We start from the raw sequence: 22,742 nt of genomic DNA, 5'->3' as shown, positions 1-22,742 counted from the left end.
AAAGGAGGAGTAATCTTAAATATAAGCAATTTTTAAGAATTAACAAGTATGGACTAGAAGCTGTCAACATTCCAAAACAAATATACTTATTTAAAGATGTTCTTGAAATTTAAAATTTGTAATATTAAAGTAGCTCTAAAAAGGAATCATGTAAAGATATTATATCTAGATTACGTAATGATATTAATGCTGTAATTATGTCATTATATCACAATAGAAAGTCTTGATATGTAAAAATCTTAACAAGTGATACTAGGAAATATTTAACAATTAACATTAAAATATCTTACAAGCTAAAGAAAAACAAATTGTAATGTATGAATGTTGTTATAAATGGTAGTTTCAATTGCCTCTCATAGGATGGTTGAGAAACAGTTTGGTATTCTAATTATAAGGTATGCAAGAGGTAACCAGTGATTTTTGTATGTATGTTCAAAGTTTATCCTGATTATTTTTCAGGATCTTCTTTTGGTTTTCTTCTTGGATCTCCTGCATCAAGCGTGACTATTACAGGTGGTACACTTTCAGGTCTTTCCGTTTGTGTAAACCTATATCCAGTTCTTCTTGAATTTCCAAAAAACTTTCTGTATAATGGTACTTCTTTACAACTGAAAAAAATGTTCAAAACTTCCATTCAGTCCTTGTGAAAAGATAGCCCAATAGTTTGTCAAGGAAAAAAAGCAAATTCCCAGTCAGCCATGGAGTGCAAAAATAGAGAAGTAACCCAAGGTAATTAAATTAGCAGTTGTGTGTCAGTTAAATCCAGTATTCAATTCTCACACCCTTAGGATTACAATTTACAGGTATATTATTCATGAAGTTTTGTGATTAAAGACCAATTGTAAAAGCAAAATAGTAAAGAAGCATCCTTGTCCGTATTTGCAGATATAGAATTCATGATGACAAAAAGAAGAGAATTAAAGTTGATGAGAAGGTACACCATGCATTTTCTGCAAACGTGCCATGCGTGCATTTTATAAGATGTAAGAAAGTAAAGAAGAGGCGTGTAGTGTAAGTTGTGCCACAATCCTATTTAGTGCTCCTATTGTTTCCATTCACACCTGCACGTGTTTTGGTCAAAATAGAAGCCTGTTGTACATTCACGGTAGTTCCGACAGAGGCAAGTACACGCATCCGGTTCCCATAATTTTGTGTCATTGCTATTTTTACACTTTTCTTCCTCGTCCACGTTACTGCAGGCGCATCTGCACTCGTCCTTCAGGTACACTTGTTTTTCCGTGCAGTCCTGTGTTAAAGAAGCATCATTTTGTAAGAGGGTGATAATCAGAATAATTATATGTTCGCGATGAATTAAACGTTAACAAATATCAATGAAAAAATAATGTTAGGTATAATTTACTATATTTATTGGTACTTGAAGATCGAGATACTTCAATTTGCTTTCTTATGTTTGTTGGACAATAACGATGGAAGTAGATAGTGAAGGCGTTTGAGGCAAAGATTCGCGAGTATCTAGGACATTCTCTTAAACGGGAAGATCCTACTTATGCTAGCTATCGCAGCTCTTAAAGTAATTACCTCCTGCTTGATTCTGCAGTCACATCTGCACTTTGTGTGTTCCTCTATCGGTACAATTTCCTTCCCTCTCAGTGATAATCTCATGTCCTCGTCGACCCTCGAAACAATCACCTAATTAAAGAACGAATGAAGATTAACGTCAATTCCTTTACCAATGATTTTAAACAAAATTATATTACAGCAAAGATTTACCTCGAAATTTTTTATTTCTGTAGCAATAGGTTGGCAAGAAAGTAAAGGGTGACTGCAGCATCCACCACAGCGTTTTACGCGGGTGCAAGAAGGATAATAGATTACGGAATGATCCATGTCATGCTCACTTTTTATAGGAACTGGTTGCAATTCTGGAATACATTTTGCTGGTCTGGCTATTTCCGCATTGGAACGTTCCCCCGTTTCACCTATTCTTCCTGCAACTAAAACAATATTTAAATGAAAAGTTTCTTTTAGAATAAATTTCAACTCATAGTAATATTGTTACAAAAATATTGTAATCATAAATAAAAGAGCTGGTTACAATGCCATTGGACCGACCAACTCTCATTGCTTCAAGTTATCGTTTACGGTTTAGAACATCATCTTGCCTTAGACGTGCGGCTTCTAGATGGTTCGGAAATACTTTGAGGGAATAATTGACTTTTGCAAATTCCCTCAGAAATCACTCCTAACAGCAAAGCTTCAACGTTGTTATATCGATTAGCAATGTTGAAAAATGAGGAGAACAGTCTTATAGATTTTATAGTTTGACCTATCGTTGTCTATAAAGAGAAATGTGATTTGATTTAGCAAAGCTGCAAAGAAAGTGGTTGTTTGGCCAAACAATTATTTTCGTATGAAGGAAAAGGCTTTTAGAGAGGTCCTCCACTATCAAAGGCGAGAATGGATAGAACGATGTAATTGTCGGGAGTGAATTACGCATTGATAAAATGGATAATGGCGATGAAAGGGATCCGTGCCTGACGATGGACGACGAAATGACGTACGACCTTAACGAAGATGATCTCAGCAATCTTTTCAAAGTGGAAATGGAGCCTACGAAGATGGTGGAGTTCGAGGAGAGCATCAATAGAACCAAATTGGAGGAGGAAGTCGCACCGTCGACCATTAGAGCAGTGAAAAGGGAGAGTGGCCAAGGTGACGCATCCGAACTCGTTAAAACCGGCTCGCTCGAGTTTCTACATACTAACGGACGAATCCCGCTTTTAAAGAAACATCGCAAATCTGCCAATCGAACCTTTTCCACCTTATTATCCGTAGATTTATGCTTGTCTTCATATACAGGATGTATTATTGAAGACGCACTAGGGCACGGATGTAAAAACACTCACTTATCCCTGAGACTATGAGATATCAATTTTTTCCTTTCAAGATCCTTCACAATGTAAATTGGTAGAGTAAAACCTAAAAATTTGTTAGATCATTTGAGCGCATCTTAATATTTCCATTAATTTTAAGTTGCTAATTGCATGGTTTTGTATTGAAAAAAGCACTTTAGGTAATATCTTAAGTAATGGCTAGCTTTGAATAAGTTTGTGACAGTTTAATAATTGAAAAATAAAGTTTCCATTAAAAGAATGTTTAAATTGTGCAGGTTTGCAGGATGATATCATTCCCAGGGTGATAATTAATTGGTCGTACAAACACGTGCAATAATCCTTATCCAACTTATCTATGGTTGTAATGAGAATATTTGAGTTGGTGTATTAATTTATGTCTCATAAATTAAAAGGGGGTTAATTGTTCCGAGTAATGCAATCTACTGTAGCAGATTAGGTTTTTTTTAGAAGGTATAATGAAGTGTAAGAGATTATGTAGGAAAACACTTTAAGGCTGCAACAGTAAAAATGTTTATTTGGTTACATTATTAACATAAGAAAGCAGTGTTCGGTACGTAGAGAATTTTCTTATATAATAAACTGAGTTTATGTTAGCTTTTGATCGATACTTACAACCGGCTGTTTGTAGAGTATAGGTTACTGAAGAATCTGGATCCGTTCGACCCTGTAGCAGGTTGTAAAATTCATCGATGCTGTCAATGGAGTTTAATCTCCTGGCAAGTTCCAAGCCTACCTGAAATAATCAAAAATATATTTGTGTTAAAAAAAGACAGCATGCCAGAGAATCCGAAATTTCATATTAAGGTCATTTCGATTGGGAAAGAAATCAAAAAGTAGGAATCTTGCGCAAAGCCAGGATGACTACATTGATAAAATAATCTAATCAAGAATAATCTTATCGATTACTGCATTAAACAATAGTTATTATTTATATCTGAATTTTGGCTTAGTATCAGAATTGCCCGATTCTTCATAAAAATGATTAATAATGTTTTTCGTGCAGCGGTAATATTTCGTCGATGAATTAGTAGGATGAAATCGACTTTCTCGCAGATGCAATAACGCCTTGCTCAGGAATTCTAAAGTTGTCCCGCGAGCTGTAATTCGTAATCAGTGACGCACTTGGCGATTGCTTTACGAGACAAATTCCTGCTTGCTCATTGGAGGGTGATTGCGGTTTACCGCGCAACTCAACCTTGTTGAAAATCAGTGCAATCGGTGTCCAAAAGGAAATGAACGCTGCTGCTTATTCCTTCCTTGTATATTGAAACTGCGCAAGTTGAACGGAAGAAATAGCAACCGGCATTTCTAAACCGCGCGCTGTAGTTTCCCTAATGTCTTAGATGTTTCCTCCTTAAATCTCGTCAATTTTCATTGATCAAATTTGGAATCTTTCCATCTTAAGTAAATTTCAGTAATAATCTAATCTATGGACGTGGAAAAGAACTTTTCTGGTATATCAGAGGGATAATGCTCTCCATTAATAGATTATAAAAATAACAGATTATTGCAAATAACTATAATCCATTTGAACGACGGTTTATCAGAGCGGTGTCTCTTATTGAGAAAGAAGTTTCTGGAAATAAGGCACTGGAAGGTGTTTATATAGTCAGATACGATATTTGCGATAAAATTCTACAGGTATAAAAAGTAATTGTAAAGAACTGGCTGGTATCAGGGATTCCCGGAATCGGCCAATCATTGAATCATCGAGAGATTACGGATATAGGAGTGACTAAGGTGTTAATTATCCGAAGAACCTTAGATGGGTCAACAGTCTAATAAATTGCGGTTGATTTTATTCTAATTTTACGCAAACTGATCTTTTCACAAACGTTCAATTACAATAATTCCTATTAACCCCTTTATCGTTCTCTCCCACTCTCGTCCCCATTAGTCCCGATTCATGCTAAATTCCAACAAGTTTCACAGGAAGCAATATCATTGTCTGGCGAGAAACGTGGGTGGCTAATATATCCGAGGAATTTCTACAACGTTTAGCATTTGTCAAGTGAATTATCGCGAAAGCTCTTATATTCAATTCCACTTGAACGTTATATCATCCATCAAACCATTTCTTACCTAACTTTAATCGCTTCTTTTTCACGATTCTCACAAATCTGCATGCTGAATTCGCGAAATTTTCCGACTGTTCCACTGGCCTCGTTAATTTTGTTTACTTTGATTTAATCCAAATCTCAAGAAAAGACGCGGGGCAATTATTCGACGGTCAGTAATTAAAAAAAAATATCTCGCGTAAGATAGCACCTACTTATAAGCCAGTTTCGGTCACTGTAACTCATTAATTTTTATCTCGATGTTTCGATTAATAATTAAGACGTTTTGTTTAATGATAAACAGCGATACGATTATTATTAACATGAATCATTATTATACAGTTGGAATTGATGCTGTGGGAAAATACTTCAACGCGGCAAATTCGTCGCTCGTTTAGTTAAACTGTTATTTCAATTGAGTCTCGCAGTTGATATAATAATTGGCTGAATGCTGAACGTCTTAACGCTAAGTGTACCGGCAAATTTTTGCACACGTGTGTTTACATTTAAAAGCGGTCATTGGACCGGTAAATGGATGCTTCAGTCTTAATCTCTACGGTGATTTGATTAGATTGTTGGATGATAATTAGAAAAGAGCCAAAATGCAGGGAGAATTTTTCATAATTTGGATGCGTTTGGTTTCCAGCGAGTTTTCGAGGTCGAGGCCAAGTTTGTTTGGTAAATTTGTTCAGTATGCCGCCCATGAAATAGTTGTTGTCATCGTGGCCTTGCAGCAGCAGGCAAGGTGACGCCTTGCAGGATTCGAGGGCTCCTATATGTTTCATCAATGACCACCACATACAATTGTTCACTCAAGCTAAATGAGCTTCATTTAACACCCTTCCTCAATTCTTTAAGGATATTTAATTTTCCATTGAGAAAAAAACTTTTCATGATTTCTAAGTATAATTGGAAAAAATATCTTATGTAGAGTTGACATTTGACTGGCAGTCGATATTTCGGCCAGGCCCGTTCTTAAAGGATTAAAGAACAATCGCAGTTCCGTTAGAAATGCACCGGTGAAATGCACTTTCCGAACGTTCTCTAACAGCCTTTACAGGTTTGTCCGGTGGAAAGTGAGAATTAGGAACATCGTTGAGGGATCCTGTTTTTCATGAGCGTTACGGACGTGCGAAGCTTGATTGATTTTCAAGGCACTTAGGTTCAGTAAAAATGATAATTTGCATCGACACCTGCCAGCAGTTTTCCTGGCTCAATTGTTTTCAAGTGTACTGTACACGCACACGTAGCCTTCGGGCATTATTTCAAAACTTCTAAGGTAAACTAACACTCAATGCCATCTTATACTATATATCAGGGCTCTTGAAAATTTAATTATTTTACCTCGTAGGTAATCTAGAAACGAATTAATTTGCATATCTGGTTTTAGTCTCAAAGTAAAAAATGAGAAAAAAATACATTACAAACGTGGTCGTTTGATCGAACATCAAGGATGCTACAGTTTCAACGCAGCTACGTTATTTTCTTTCCACATTTTCATCCACAATGGCGGACGAAAATCCATTGTAGCGTGCAGTGATAAAACTATTATAATTATGCACTGTGGAGCCGCATTCCTATCTTCTTTGCACGAATGGAATGGATATAGCGGCAGCTGGAGGAATCAATGGATGGAAGGAAATTAATTCAAAGGCCCGCGCACGTAGAATTAGTCGCACAAAACCACTGATAAAAAGGTGATTAACGAGAGAAATCGTAAAGATAAGAATGGGTATATGCAGAACTGTACACTGCAAGATGCAACGATAAGATGTAGGCGATCACTGGATAGCGTAGCACAATTAAAGGTTCGTCGAGAATCGAGGAAAAAAAGCTTGCGCGTTTTCCTCTTGCTACTGTCGTCTCCCTCGTCAGACTTATTTATTTACCGAAATATTATTTTTGCAAGTGGCAGCATGGCATGCACGTCCAACGGGTCCTGGGAAAACAATGGCGTCGTCATCCTCGTATCCCGATCGGAATTGGCTAAGCACTTGAGCAAAGACCAAGCCAAAAATTAGCAGAGTGGTACCGAAGCAGAGTATATTCATGATGGCGAATTTTCGGGCCCGATCGTCTTGGCTCTCCTCCCTAGCGACTTCTTCGGGGGAACCGGAAGCTCTGCTGCCAGACCTACCTCCCTGCCCAACGAACTTACTGAGATTGATCGTCTTGGCAAATTTTCACGGCGCGCGCCGTCCTTGCATCGCACGCGGAGAAAAGAGAGTGGGGAAACGCGTGAAACACCTGGAAACAAGCTTTCCGACTGTCGCACTCGCTTGACTGCTTCGGCCGATCCCCATACGACGCCTATTTCTTCACACTCACACGGCCACAAGCCCCCCCCGTCCTCACCTACGTAAGAATCTACCAACGTGCTCGGTAAGTAGCGACCGTCCTATCAACCGACCACTGACAGCCTGCTCTTCTCTTCTCTATTCTTTTATGCCTCCCTCCCTTTCTCCCTGCACTTTTCTCCCAATCATCTCTCCTAGCAAATCACAACCTTGTTTTCCTTCGCCCTAATCTCCATCCTTATCAACCGACTTTCCCGCCAAAAGCTCCGAGACTTCCGGCAGTTAGTCATTTTCTCTCAGAGCTACCAGGAAGAATGCGTTCGAATAGACGTCTTTATTTCATTTGTTTTTTATCAAATTGTTGTCAGGATCCAATCACCGGGTGCCGTATTAAACTGCACACACGGTGCCAATGCGGGACACACACACAGCGTGGGCGTTCAGATTTGCAAGACAAATTATTCGATTTAGCACATCGACAAACTGGAACGAACATTGTCTCTTATTGCAAGTTGGAAAAGGCTCCTCGTTTTCTATTGCACCCGCATGACAACAATTTCCAGTTATTCCTCCTGAGCCTCGCGTGTGCTAGATCTTAGTATAGAAAATCAGGAGTACCGCCGCCAATGTTACCTGAAACGTATTGTTAATATTTTTGTATGGTTTTTTCAGTTTGCTGTAAAAGGATCGTGCAGTTTATTGGTTCACCATAGAGGCAGTTCCATAAGTCAGGTATCTGTAAAGTTTTCCCCAAAATTCAATATCGCGTCTTATGGGAATGAGGCAGCCGGTACTGGGACTCGTATAGTTGAAGCTCTCTATTATGAATTCTTCGCTGATCTTGGAACCGGAGCTACAGGAATCAGGTATGACGCAGCTGTCATTGCGAAATATTTGTGATGGGTCGTTGCAATAAGGTATGCACCAATCTACTTTTCTTATCACTCCGCAGCAATTGTACTAGCAATAAAATTTTGGTATCCTTTTTATTCAAATGGACTTCAAGGGTAAAGAGACTATCTTCCATATAAATAATGCTACAAGGTTATTACTGCTCTTTGAATTTCGTCCCAGCCTAATCTGGATGAATGCTTGTTGTGATAAATGCTGCACATCATGTGCTGCTGTGATTCAGCGATTATTTTCACCTCCAGAACGTTTTCATAAACAGGCAGGGATAACAAAATGACAGCAATAATAAAGGAGTATGTCGAATGCTGTATAAAAACAAGATTATGATTCGAGTGATTATCTATAATGGTCGCTTTTAACGGATTTTACTCACCGTAATTATCTTTCGTGGCTTCTGATTGATACGACAAATCGCAATAGTAGACAAATTTAACAGAGCTACTGAGGTTGCTATTAAAACAATCAAGATCACGAAGAATTTGTTGTACGTCATTATGATTATAATAATTTCCTTATAGATAAATAAAACGATATCTGCTCCTAAATGTAATAATCCGAGTATCTGAAAGAATGTGTTGTTAATTGCTGTTTTGCTGTCAAGTAATTTGTGAAAGGTCAGTTTTCATGTAGTACTAGAATGATAACGTTGAAAGCGATTAATAAGAATTTGTGAAAGTCTTCCGAAAAAATTAAGGCTATTCTTGTGCCACGATACTTGTCATACTGTGGTGGATCGTTTGGCGCGCCATTTCCATAATATTTCAGTTCCGGCGTAGACGCAGGTTTTCCAATTGGCCAGGAATGGTTAGCTGTATGAGTTTGTGTACCATTTTTTATCAAATTTTTTTTCAACTAAAGTATTTACGATTGCTCAAAAAAATTACTATCGGGAAATGTTGCTGACTTGGTTCTTCTCACTGATCGAACCGAAAGCAGATTGGCGACGTCGTGCTTAAACGAATTGAAAATTAATAATAACGAAAAAAAATTGTTCTATTTATTTACTTGTCCTCTTCGTAAACGCTTCACTATTGGAGTAGTTGGATAAGAGCGACCAATTTTCGATGTGGATTCATTGAAAAAACTGTAACATCATTTTCAAGACACTTAGAATTCTGTGAGCTCACTATTATTGAGTGATGTGACTTTACGGTTTTCTCTGTCCTTTCGGGTAAAGAGATGTCGTTGATGGAACGTTAAAGGTATTTGAGCTATTTGCTTCGTCGAAGAGCCTAACGACGGAACAGTTTTTACATAGTGTAGTGCGAATTTTTTTATTTAGATATCCGACTTTCAGACAAAATATTGTACCTTGAATGTGCATTATTTGCCACATCCTCCGGACATGACAGTTGTTTGGTTGATGAGCTCATGTTAAAAAACTAAAACTCTCTCCTCCTCTTTTATTAAATACGTAATCTTGAAAACTTTATAGGCCACTTGTTTTTTTCCTAAGGAGCAAGAAGCAATTCAGATTTCAAAAGAGACCTTTAAGGCTAGGCTAAAATAAAGGAATATCGATGTAATATCAAATGTTTTTCAATCTTTATTGGTACATTCATAATAATTATAGGTATAACATACACTATGTGATAAAAATAAATATCGTTTATAATTTTATAACAAATATCTTTTATACTTTCTATAAAAATCACGATTAAAAATATCTACAAGTCATTTAAAAAGCTTGATAGTGTGTTAAAGGAAAGTGTAAACACTTTTACATAAGTTATTTTAAGTATGTTACAATGTCATGATTAAAAGGCTTCGTTTCAGAGGTAGATAGTATCGGAATGTTACCATTGAAGTAATTTAGTTATTGAATCTCACGATCATGTTAGGCAACAGTATAATACGACTAGTATTTTAACGCATAACAATACCGCTGCCTCATTTTTTAACTGATAATTAATTCTTAACAATTAATTGGTATAAAATAAACAAATTGCACGATTAAAATGCATAGTAAAATTTGAAGTTATTTACACGATAAAATTAATTACATTTAAGATCTATTTTGTTATTAGAGAAATACTAGCATTTGGTAAATAAATCATTAAAAAGTTAAAAATATCAATACAATTATTTTAAGTACATCTATGTCCAGAGTGAAGTAGGCATCATACCTTCAACCGTACCAGCTGCCGGTTTTAATTCTTCGTTGCATAAAAATTGGAGCGGTAGGTCTACCAAGTGGCCCTATACAAAACAGAAATAACAGCGGAACTTGCATCTTGCTAATTTTAACAGGGGGAAAATAATTTGTATTATTTCAATTAATTTACCTTAATATTAGCTACCGTTTCACGGGCTAAAATTGGATCAGATGTACACAATGGAATCTCATCTTGATATTGCTTCATCATGGAAAAATTGACGACTTTATCGGTTGGAATACAATGGAAGACTTCCTCGTATATTTCTGTATTCTGCTTGCTCCTAACGCACCATATATCTTTGTAAAAGGATTTTCTAATAATATCAGTTAAATCTATTTTTTCTTTGCTTTTCAAAATTCCTAAATGTTCCTGGAAAAGCTGTTTCCTCAAAGAACCAGCAAACTTTCCGCACGGAAACCCAATTTCATTCATTCTACCGTCATCAAACTCTTCATCCTATAAAATTTATGATGCAAGTTTTGTTTTTACAAGTATTGATACGAAAAATTAAAGACTTACGTGAATAATAACTGCTATTTCACTATCTCTCGTAGCAATCATACTTCGATCATTTATGTTAGCCGATCCACAAATCACAGTCTTGTCGTCTACTATCATAAGTTTACTGTGAACGTAAATTAATTCAGTTACCATTGTCCCATTCAATAATGAATGTGTTCTCAGACCATGAAATGTTATATATTCACTAGGGTCTTCTATTCCGGAATTGATTAGTTGATTCAATATTGCATCTCTACCCCTACAATAAAATTTTTGTCTTGATTTTTCTGATATACAAAACACTCTTTTTCCCATAAGTCACCTTGATATTGATGCATAGTTCCAATGAGTGATCGCACGTAGAGCAGTACCAGAGGGGCCACCAACGTCACCTTCAAATCCTGGTAATAGAGGCATTATTACAAAAACCCTAAATACCGAGCCTTCTCTGTGCGCTCTTAAGATTCTCTTCAACAGAGTTTCACCAATTCGATTTTTAACCGAACTTCGTTCCATCGTAGCTAGAGTTATAAAGAATTGATTTTCAATGTAAATGTACCTAAAATAATGTTTTATTAGACTGGTCTGATTTATAGAGAGAAACACGCATAAGGCGGTAAAATACCTTTCAGCTTTGCTAATAGCTTGGATATAAGCTTCCTGTATACTTTGCTCTATGGTCTCGGCATCTAAAAATCCCGCAGACCACGAACTAACGGACCTTAATACCTGGCATCTGACTTTGTGCGAATTACTAGGATTTATGAAAGGTGCATGGCTTGTACAATCTTTGTACGACTTTGGTAGCAGAAATGGATAACCAATATTGAGTTTAGCTTTCTCTAACTAAAATTGTGAGTTCATCCATTGTTACAGTTTATATTTTATTCAACTAAAAAACAAAGCTAACCTTAGTTGCGTTCCACCGTTGAATGAAATGTCGTGCAACATCTCTTGCTGAAGCACCTTGAACCATAACTCCAATATCATGCCAGGGCATTCTAGGGGTAGTACTTCGATCTACTAAATCTTGATATGGTTTCTCCAAATCATTAAAATCTTTAACAATGAAATTTGTATAATCCTTTCCTAACCATAACTTAGCTGCCCCTGATAAATCATAAACCAAATCATCCTGTCTGAATAACATTCCTTCGCCATCGTCAATGGGTGTACGAAATGTGGCACTATGAATGAAAATTAATTCATCAAACTTATCGATCGATCATGATTAACGTTGAAAACAAAATTTATGCAATTTTTTCTAACTCATCAACGACGTCTTCTTCTTCGTCACTACTCCCTTCATTTGGACTATAAACCATGTTTATCCACTCCTTCCTCTTCATTTTAATATTAGTTTTTACTTTATCCACCGTTGTTTTTGCCATGTCGAACAAATTTTTTCTCTGGGAATTTGGAGTATTGCATTTTATAGTATCCATGTCATTTGGAGGTGAAATGAGGAGAGGATCTCCAGGATTTAGCTGTGGCAATGATAGTGTTGAAAAGTTTTCTACCATCGGTCTATCAAAATTCAATGATTAGCGTAATCGATTTGAATAAGCAAAATGTTAAATTAGAAACTTACAGCATTGGTATGCATTTAGTGGTTGCCATCACAATTGTATTCGTCGCTACTGCCAAAGGTAATAAGACGTGTTGCTGAGGATTAGCATTTCCCATTCTTTTACTACTGGTACTGCAAACTTTTCCTTTCGATGGTATATAAATACTGGATTGATGAACGGATCCTAGTACATTGAATTGTTTTAATCAGTCTTAGTATACACATATAAGCACACAAGACATAAATAATACATTTATATTACCTAAATCTGTTAGTCTATGTTCATTGTTATCCCATCGTCCGTAACAGAGATCGATGCCACCAACAAAAGCCAAGGACTGATCTACCACCACAATCTTTTCATGATGTGCCCAGAGGAAAACGCCGAGTCTCGCATGATCAGGATGCCGTAAAACTTTGATATTTTCCGGACATTTTTCTACTAGTTTTTGCTTACTATAGTAGCTATTAATACCCAATGCTACCTCGACCTCTTTGTAGATCATCACGAAAACTTTAACACCTTCGAACTAAATTTTGTTTACATAGTAAATGAGTAGTAAAAATAGTGATATTAATTGAAATGAATATATTTCAATTTTCTTACCAGCGGAAACAAATGATTGCATGAGTATTTTAAAATATTTATAAGTATGAAGTATTTTTCGGTTAATTTTTCTTGATATGTTTAGGTCTTACCGCTTTTCTCTGTAAAATTTTATCCAATCTCCAATAATCGCCGTCAAGGGCAGGCCTTTTCATGTATATTTCAGGCGAAAGCCACCAGTCCGCAATAAAAATTTCTTCTTTAGCACTTTCTAAAGCATCGGCCACCGCAGACATATAGCTCGCTCCATCAACAAACCAGGATGCTTGGATAGAAAATCGATATGGGGCAAACGAATTATGAGGATTAGCTTGTATAAAATCTCGTCCTATAAGAAAATAAATAGATAATTCAAAATCCAGATGAGGATGAACGTTTCTAAGCAGGCGTTAATTACCCTCGCTGCTACTGATATTTTGTATAAAATCCATCCATTCCTTAGCTTTTCTTCTTGTCCAGCATTTAATAATAATATGTCTGCTTAAATTCATAATTTGCATTCCATTTCTCAAACCAGTGGTATACATGCCAAAACTGACCCCAAAGCCATTGTCCATTAATATGACGGTTTGTAACTTGCCATCCTTTGGCCTGATGTATGCTACAAAAGTATCTTTAACAACTAGATGCCTGGAATGCCATTTGCCGCACAACGAGGAGCAAAAGTGATTACAGCGAACGCAGCACATGCCTTCTAACAATCCGCAAAAATTGCAAGTTGGCTTAGCACCTGAGCCAGTTCTCTTTAAAACTAAACCCTCCTTCCCCTTTGTACCCAAATCGGCAACGAACGATAAATGAGATAGCTCCATAAAAGTTATCTATACAAATTTATTAAAGTTATTGGTTATTGTACAATTGTAAAAATGTAAAAGACATGCTTACGGTGTCTGGATGGTGTTTATATAGATCGATTTTTAATAAATTAGTTAAATAATTTTCTAATGCTTTCATTCTGTGATGTAACTGTTCATAGGGAACTAGAACATCAGGCTTATTTGGAAACCTAAAAAAAAATATTATTATATAAAATATTTTTAATCATAATCTTTTCATTTATGAAAAAAAAAAATTGCTGAATATACCTTGGGAGAGCACCTCTACGTAATCGTTTTTCTTTTTTAAGCTCTAAGCTTTTTAAACTACTTCTTCTTTCTCTATGGCTTTTTGTAGGAAAAGGTATATTCAAGCTTGCACGATATATTTTTAATTGATTGTGTAAATGCTGAATGTGCTTATATCGTTTTCTGATTGTCCAAACAAAAGGGCCATGCTCAAACTCAATAGTATATAGATTGGGATTAAGGGGATGTGTTGTAACACTACGTTCATTATCTATGATTTTTACAACAATTTCTTCACCAGGAATAAACACATTACGGTTTTGCCCTCTTATATTAGTTTGTGTCTTGTGTAAAGTAGTGAATGGTATTACACGTAGACGCTCTATTGGAAGCAAAAAAAAATAGGATAGTTGTTAGACATTAAACATTCTAAGGAAGACTAAACAATTAAAAAACATTAAAGGCTGTTAGATATAAAAATTGATTTACCTTTGCTATCAGGAAATTCACAGCTCTCTTTAGTGATATTTATAGGATCTCCATTTTCATTAAGAGTCACTTCTAAAGAATCTGGTACTCCCAAATCATCATCATATTCTGAATCATGAGACATTGTGCGCTCCATTCCACTGTCATCCACAGGATTATTTAATGCTTCATCAGCCATTCTATCCTTAATCTTTTAAACACTAAACAACAGAAAATTAATAATCACAGTCTGTCTTTCATTTTCAAATAATGATTATTACAAAAATATTTGTTCTGAAGAAACTTGGTTATATTAGATCTAAACAAGTATTTCAACGTATTGATAATAAATTGAGCAAAACGCAATTCACTATAATAAGACTAGAGTCAGCGCTCATTAAAAACCTTTCATGATACAATACTAACTTTGCCTTGAAATCAAGGACATTGATTTTAATGAAACGAGCTTGCTGTTTACTTGAAATCTCACGACGGTACAACTAAAACTGTTTAAATAAAATACTGAATGGAACAGATATGAGAAGCATCTGTTCAAAATGTTTAAACTAACAAAAAATACTGTCTCGGATATGTAATCAGCTAATTTTGTATACTTGTCAAATGCAGTTGTCAACATACCTTGGAGGTTATGATAAACACGTAAGCACCTCGTACATCAAGACAATGGATCGTTTATTATCTTGGAAAGATCCTTTGATAAATTGTTTTTTAATCCCATATCGTAAATGACCGAATATCAACTCAACATTGCTCCGATACGACTGATGTCAATTTCTTTAGATACGTGAAATCATCTTGCCGCGGGTTGTTTAGATGACTTAAAGTTTCCTTCCGCCGGAGGGCGCGCTGCGCTGGACCAAAAATGAAAATTTTCCATAAAAAAAAAAAATTACTATACTTAAAAAAGTACATTTGAATACAAGCAAATACAAAAGATTAAATATTAAAATGTGAAAATTTACAGACGAGCCTCGATTTGAATTTTTCTCCATTTATCCCAGTTGATAAAATAAATCCCTGTTGAATTTCAATCGTTCTCTGCTAAGCTACAAGAAGGAGAGGATTTGTTGATTAGGGATTTTCGAGAATCGCTGAAGAAATAGAAGAAGAAACTAATAGAAATCGATAATTACGAGGTTTTCCTTGAAGCTTTTATTCATTAAGTATTTTCTCCATATCCGCGTGCACGAGGGGCTTTACTCTCCTTAACACAGATCAATCCACGCGTGTAATTGATCATGATCAATCGGTATTAACCGGTATTAAGAATGGACAGACCCCGGCGTATGAAAGTTACGTTATGGGTGGTTTAGTTTTTACGTAAAAAAAGGATGCGTGCATAGAATTAGGTACTGCGCACGATTATTAGTCAAGTATATTATTCTTCCTTCTTTTTTTGACCGACTTTCGAGTAGATCACATAATAATATAGTTTGCTTGATATTCTGTCCACTCTGCGATCAGAATTTTAAGAAAGCGATGCATTTCGTACGTCACGATCTTGTCAAAGTATTCGTGATCGAATATATTTTTAGGGGCTTTCGTTTTTCTACTTGTGTGTCGCGACTTTCTTAGAAATGAAGCTTGCTATATATGTATATACGAGCAACCATTTATCATAAGATAACGCGAGAGGTTTCTCCATACATGCGAATTAACAATTTTTTGAACGAAAGCAGCAAATTATGCCGATAAAATCGAATAACGCTTAATTATATTCCTTGCATATTCATGAGGATCCAGTCGCATTAAATTAACCCGAGCTTTCGTTTTCTCTATTATCTTGAAATTAATTCTGCCATATGTGTGGGGTTCCATATTTTTAAAACTGAACTCGCTTGCTGAATCAGCAATCCTCTACAACGAACAATCTTAAAATAATGATGTTAAAATGAGAAATTCAAAGTTATCGTCTATCATTTTACTAAAACTAGGCCGAGAAATAGATTAAACATATGGGAGAATTTTTATTTTTAAAACAATTCTTGCTGATTCAGACTTCATCAACGATTCTGGATAATAAAAATTAAAGAGATTTATTTCTCTCCTTTTGCAAGATGTTAAGCCGACCATACGCGAGACTATTATTTATTAAGAACGATGTTCTCTGATAGATCTCCCAATCAAAGATTCAGGGCCATACTACTGGTAGAAGGATAATAACAAAATAAATCTTTCGAATGCCCATTTCTCCATGTCATCGGAAATCAAACTAGACAAGCTTCAGACACAATTTTTGCTGATTCAATGATTTTTCCCTCGAAAGATCTCTCACCGTAGGTCACTTAACTTCGAGTTTCGCGAAACCAACTGAGTCACACGAGAAGCCACTCAGCTTCCACACTGGAAGGAATAACATTAAATCTCCAATTATTCTACACGTGCGCGCGCTGATTGGTGAACGTGCAGAAAGTTATGCACGTTTATCCCGAATTAGAAATTCGTCCAGTTCCTAAAATAAATGCACTATTAAATGTATTTTCTGTAGTATCTTGGAAACGGAAGGTGGAAGTTGTGCTTTAAATGTGGAAATGATAAGAGTTATCAGATCGCATAGTGGATATTTTTATTATTATTCTAGAGGGTGGATAAATTCTCATGGAAAAAAATTAATAAATAATATGTGAATAAAAAATTGACAGAATTGATTACTTTTTTCGTAGCGTTTTGGAAGGTGGGGGGGATAGTGGTTGAAAGGTGGAAATGACAGGAGCTGGCTGGTCCAGGAGTGGGTAATGTTGGGTAGGGATAGCGATTAGCTGTCGGCGATGGTGGTGGACCAGCGAAAGGGAAAATGCTCGAGTATTCCTTTTTTTTTTCTCCCCCTTTGCACCTGGTTTTTTGACACAGTCGACTCACGATCGACTTCCATTTGTCTTCGAGCGTTCCGCGGACCAACGTCCAACGTACTCGTGCGTGGTCATCGCAAAAATGTGCCAAAGTCTCAAATAAACTTTACACTATCGGTGCAAATCATTCGATTTTTTTCCATCCACCAGACTGCGAATTCGAGTGGTCCCTCTCGAGCATCGTTCGTGAAACTGTGAGTGGAAACGAGGGAATATCGGTTCGACGCTTGATATGACACCTGAGCTGGACTAGCAATTCCCAAGGTGAACATTATTCTTTTTTTAATAACTCATTTACACTTTTAGGAGCTCGATTGACGAGATTGCGATGCTTTAGAATAGATCAATTATTTCGAGCTTTTCTCGAGAGTAGTCCTGCTTAGCAGTTTCGCAGGATTCGTCTAAAAAATCTCAAGCATATTTCAGCAGTGTCAATCGATATAGACAAAAAAGTGTTTGAAAAAAAAGATGACGTTAGAGGGTTTACGAGATAAAAGTAGCAGAAAAGCGAGTTGCGTCGGTTTGCTCGGCTCAAACAGTCCACTTTCACGTACGAGAACCGCCAGATGTGTTTGCTCTCTTACGTAAAACTCGGCCAGCTGGTCAGTGCACCAAAATGACTGATCGAAATCCCTTCGATTCTATCAATTATTTCTTGTAGTAATTTCAAATTCACATCGGAATATATCATCTTATATTTTTAATCAATGATACAATATATCCTACCCTGCCTATAACTTTTCCTCCTATATATACACCCTCTTATACTTTCTCTCTCTATCCTACCCTTGCGTTAAAATCTCCAAAAATTTTACCGCGTAGCACTCGTATTTCCATACCATTCTGGAAAGAAAGAAATTTAAATTTCTTATTTATCTTAATTTATGATTTTGAAAAATTCCAATTTATTCTTTATGAATGAAAATTATGAGTTTTATTATGTATTATTTTAGATGGTTGGAATGCTCGAGTTGAATAATAGTTGGGATATAAAATTAAAAGTCAGTTATGGATTATCGTAAAAGCATAATTAGGGATTGGTCGATGGACGATAATTAGGAGAGAACTATTTTGTGCTATTTAATTTCCAGTGAATACGATCCAGTGTAAAATTCGTGGCAGGATCGATGAATGGTTAAAAGCTGATATGCTTCGCGGCACATAACTCGAAAAACATTCACTTTCGATCCGCGCGCGTACGAGTTTAGCATGCTCCAACGAGCTTAATCGCAACGGGAAATTAGCCGGCGGATAAATTTCCAGATGTTCCCTGCATGGAAAATTGATGGAAAATTTGTGAGCAGAAAAATTATACGAAACAACGTGCGGGATTTCCTGGATTTGCTCAACAAGGCTAATACGAGCATTTTGTTTCAATCGTATCACCATCATCATTATTATCATTTCAGAATAATTTTTATGCTAACTTATACTAGTAAATCAACAAATTAAATATATCAGAGTCACAAAGTATAATGGTTAGAAAATAAAAGATTGGATTATAATATTGCTATATTATATATTTCAGAATTATTTTATAACACATGTTTACTTTATTGTATTCTTGACACTTTGAAATGTGGGATTTTTGTTTGAAACTGTTGTTTTCTTAAAAATGATCGAATTATTGAAAATTTATTTGATTTACAGTGTAACGATGTGTCTTTTATTCTTATATGTTTGTGCAGTAAATTCATAACCATTATTAATTCTATCTGAGATCTTGATCAACCGGTGATTCATATATTGCTTTATCACGGTTGAGCGGCCCGTCATTTTCTCATACCATTCTGCCTTAAAGTTAATTTGTAAATCAGGAGTCACGCATTCTTCGGAAACAGCATCGGCCAGTCGTGACAGATCGGCTTCTGGACGTCAAAATAAAAGCAGTCTTGTAAAAATTTGCGTTTCACCGCCAACGCTATAAAGAGATAAAAACTGAAAGTCGAAAAATGGGTTCAAGGAATAAATGAATACAGAATTTGCAAAGACCGGTATATCAAGTTCGAAGTGGTTAACCGGTAGATACACACTCTGCCGAGTGGCAGAAAGCAAAACGAATAAAGTAATCAGGACACGCCTGGTTCCTGTCTAAAAAGTAAAAGTAAATCTCATTAGTGGCAGAGACACTCGGGATTCGCATGCATTTGCGCTCTTAAATTTTAAAAGTTCCTCCTCCCTCCCAAATCCCTTGTTTCCTCCTACGCTATCACTAAAAAGTACAAGGAGAATTTATTTCTTTTTTAATAAAGTTATCTACTTTAATTTTAAATTTTAAAATTATAATGTTTTAAAATACACAATGTTCTCATAAATATTGATATATTATTGAAAATTTTGTTTCAGAATGAAGCGGAGATTCTCGTGGTGTAGGATAGTGGCGGTTTTTCTGCTGCTGTTCATCGCGACAGAAGCTCTTCGTGGATCCACTCAGGCTAGTAATAAATTTTTGAAGGGCGTCAAAGAAGAGAATAATATAAGCAAAGTATACACAAGCTGCACATTTTAAGTGAAGCAAATGCATAATAATAATACTAACCATTGCAATCTATTATTTCTGTACGCTCCAAAGACTATTGCGCCAGAATCGCATTGGCAATCGTGATAACGCTGTGCACGCGCGCACACGCATATGGCTATACTATTACTCTTATTACAATTATTAACATTTAATTATAGACTCGATGCCATTTTATTGCTATACAGCGCGAAAAACTGCTCCACTCGTGCTCCTTTGTTGCTGGAAACTTGTATTATGTAAAATAGCAAATAGGAAATTTTGTTTTAGTATCACTTGACTCTTTTATTGGCTAAAATCTTGCTAGCCCATATAAAGCATACACATAAGAGGCCTCTTTTTGTTACCTGCACTTTTTGTACTGTTCAAAAAACTGCGTGTTATGTATTATCTGAAAAGTACAAACTTTTAATGAAAAATGTAGAAAGTGTATACTTTGTGTAATACATATATAGTATATTTTACAGTTTTTTAAATACAGAAAAAGCAGAAAACAAAAGCCGTCCCATAGAAACATAGTGTACCGTAACAAAGTTTGGTATGGTCGAAACAATACAGTCAAGTGCAAAGTTTTGTAATCCATGAGTATCGTTGCAAATTTAGATTTTTAATATTATAATAACCTCGTAATAATAACTATTAAATCGTTCTTTATCAGTCCAATGTAAATTTATAGCTTCAGCTGTAGGTTACGAAGCTGCTCACAATTGTTGTTGTAGTTTACAAAAAATATTTATAGTATATAATTTCCTATTTCTTACTAGCGATATAAATTCATTTGGATAGAGCCAATTAGCGTTGAGAGTTAAGAGGTAGAAATTGGAATTACTCGGCAATCGAGATGTCAATTTCCCTTGCTATATACTAACAATGATTATATATTATATCACCAAGAGATCTCTTATTTCACAATAATTGTTTCCCTCGTTTCTATTTATTTTTCTGCTTCTTCGTTTCATTTGACAAGTCGTTGAATTTCGTGTCAAGGATGAGCAACGATGAGCTTATTGTCGTAACGTAATAAGTTGTAGGAGGGGGAGGGGGGTTATATGCACATTTGTGCAGTTTCTGGTTTTTTATTTATCTCCTTTTTTATCGACGAAGGTCACCGACCCAACGGAACGAGACGATTACACGTGCAAATCGTATAATCACACATTTGAGGGAGGATGCGTTGATGATCTAAACAAATAACGGGGATTACAGGAATCTTCCTTTATTACAGGAAGAATCGTAAAAATTACACATTATTTACCCCCTCCAAGATCACGATTTTCGACACCTTTTATTATTTGAAAAAGCGAGCAATTAAGAACTATAATAAAGAAAAAAAACGAATTAAATAAATATTTATTGGAGATTTTATGGGATAAAAATTGATGTGTTTTAATACGTATAGTAAATAGTTCCAACGTTAAGGTAGCTATCTGTTCTCGAGTAAATCGCAGCAACCATGCCTTCTCCCACGAGTGTTATCTTTTTCGCGAGAGAAAAGAAAAAATTAGTGTGGAATTCTCAGCTCCTGCTGAGAGATCATAACACGTGGTTCGGAAGACATTAAAACTGCAGCTAGGGGCTAGGAAGGAAGCGTACGTGAGACCTCTAAATGGACCAGTAGAAAACTGAATGCAAGTGGGGATAGCTGGATAGAAAAGGGACGGAGAGATCGAAGTTTTGCCCGAACCACGCCTTGTCGCACGCCGTTCTCGTTTCACATTGAACACACACGTGGTGTTCATGAAATAAAATAAAATTAAATCAAACGGGTAATTTTACTGTCCAAGCAAAAACATTAAAATAATAATCATTTAACAAATATTTATTTGACAAAAACTAATGAAAAGTTTTTGCTAATATACTGGGCATTTTTTGATCGAGAAAAGTAAAAATATAAATTGCTTAGACGCACCCGGTATATATCAATATGTACAGGCTGTAACTGTTAATAGTCTTAACATGTATTATTCTCTTTCACGAGTGCGGTATAGTTATCCGGTATCTGGATTGCGTTCCGGATTGCTACAGATAGACACCGTGTGTGAAAACAGTCTCCATATCGGTTTACTTCGACACGGGTCTATCGCGAACAGTTATTATAAGAGCAAAGAATCAATTCTAAGCCAATTTCCCTTCATGGAAAATCAAGGCGTGATTAGAGCAGATTACTTATCTAATTTTCGCATCCTTGCTCGAGCCTTTTCACTTTTAATCGATGGAAAATCTGTGCTCAAATAATACTTTATTGACCAAGAAAATATTTCAGACGCCTCGCTTACGACGATCTTACAGGTCTGATCTGTATGTCTCGCTCGTTACGCGACTTGCATCTCGCGTTACGACAATTGTTCATAGCTGTAGTTTAGATTTGCGCAACGTTCAGACTTGCGCAGGTTGAAGAAACGAGGCGATGCAAATGATTTTCCAAGCTGCCAGAAGCGGGTCACGGTAAAAAAATTAATAGTATTCCGATCGAAGAAGAAACTAATTTGGTCACAAAAAAAAACATTTATTTAATATTAATAACAAGAAAAAAAGATGTTTTTCCTGTCGAATGCACGAGGATCAAATCGTCCTTGCGCCGAATAGGATCGTTCGAGGTCGAGCAGTGTCTTTCGTGATAAGGATAAAGGCGATTCGAGAATTATTCGAAACGGGAACGAGGAGAAAGGTTAAGTGCTCTGCCCCTCCTCTCTCTCTCTCTCTCTCTCTCTCTCTCTTTCAATCCTTTTTCTCCTCTTCATTACCCCTTCCCCCGCCTCGCTCGGTGCTCGTATTTTCCTCTTTGTCAGTTTGCAAATCAATGATACAATTTTAAAAAAAAATATATTCAACCAATTAAAAAA

The 22,742-nt window shown here is 36.1% G+C and overlaps 2 protein-coding genes across 4 annotated transcripts in view; both read right to left on the bottom strand.

Annotated features, from left to right (window-relative positions):
- Positions 1–448: 448 nt before the first annotated feature.
- Pvf1 (PDGF- and VEGF-related factor 1) lies at positions 449–7,304 on the bottom strand. Its single transcript, XM_066742067.1, has 6 exons — positions 6,823–7,304; positions 3,489–3,609; positions 1,732–1,955; positions 1,540–1,650; positions 1,062–1,246; positions 449–608 (listed from the first exon to the last, which is right to left on the bottom strand). The coding sequence occupies exons 1-6, from the start codon at positions 6,982–6,984 to the stop codon at positions 449–451; spliced, it is 963 nt and encodes a 320-aa protein (XP_066598164.1). The 5' UTR covers positions 6,985–7,304.
- Positions 7,305–9,689: 2,385 nt separating this feature from the next.
- Pld (Phospholipase D) overlaps positions 9,690–22,742 on the bottom strand; it is a 24,720-nt gene continuing 11,667 nt past the window's right edge. Inside the window, exons 1-17 of one of the 3 annotated variants that reach the window (XM_066741875.1) lie at positions 15,666–15,724; positions 15,495–15,578; positions 15,151–15,378; positions 14,533–14,732; positions 14,065–14,425; positions 13,865–13,985; positions 13,377–13,800; positions 13,072–13,307; positions 12,635–12,902; positions 12,394–12,556; positions 12,072–12,329; positions 11,713–11,989; positions 11,428–11,648; positions 11,125–11,361; positions 10,821–11,061; positions 10,428–10,757; positions 9,690–10,341 (exon numbers count right to left, since the gene is read on the bottom strand). In XM_066741875.1, coding sequence (XP_066597972.1) covers positions 10,240–10,341; positions 10,428–10,757; positions 10,821–11,061; positions 11,125–11,361; positions 11,428–11,648; positions 11,713–11,989; positions 12,072–12,329; positions 12,394–12,556; positions 12,635–12,902; positions 13,072–13,307; positions 13,377–13,800; positions 13,865–13,985; positions 14,065–14,425; positions 14,533–14,710 — 3,417 coding nt within the window. In that variant the 5' untranslated portion in view covers positions 14,711–14,732; positions 15,151–15,378; positions 15,495–15,578; positions 15,666–15,724 and the 3' untranslated portion in view covers positions 9,690–10,239. Of the gene's footprint in view, positions 10,342–10,427; positions 10,758–10,820; positions 11,062–11,124; positions 11,362–11,427; positions 11,649–11,712; positions 11,990–12,071; positions 12,330–12,393; positions 12,557–12,634; positions 12,903–13,071; positions 13,308–13,376; positions 13,801–13,864; positions 13,986–14,064; positions 14,426–14,532; positions 14,733–15,150; positions 15,384–15,494; positions 15,579–15,665; positions 15,725–22,742 lie in introns of those variants that run through there. The other 2 variants (XM_066741876.1, XM_066741878.1) reach the window with 2 other exon arrangements.

Source organism: Prorops nasuta, unplaced genomic scaffold (genome assembly GCF_024137725.1).
Source record: "Prorops nasuta isolate Cenicafe-Biocafe unplaced genomic scaffold, Cenicafe_Pnas_1.2 PNAS00027, whole genome shotgun sequence".
NCBI lineage: Eukaryota > Metazoa > Arthropoda > Insecta > Hymenoptera > Bethylidae > Prorops > Prorops nasuta.
This window is presented reverse-complemented; position numbering and strand designations above follow the sequence as displayed.

Bases quoted from the DNA above. Each gene is read 5' to 3' on its own strand.
- Pvf1 (XM_066742067.1), bottom strand. From the start codon at position 6,984: ATGAATATACTCTGCTTCGGTACCACTCTGCTAATTTTTGGCTTGGTC. The intron at 3,610-6,822 runs GTAAATAAATAA...TGATTATTTCAG, and splicing joins CTTGCAAAAATAATATTTCG to GTAGGCTTGGAACTTGCCAG. The intron at 609-1,061 runs GTGTGAATGGAA...CATTTTTTTCAG, and splicing joins TTTGACCAAAACACGTGCAG to TTGTAAAGAAGTACCATTAT.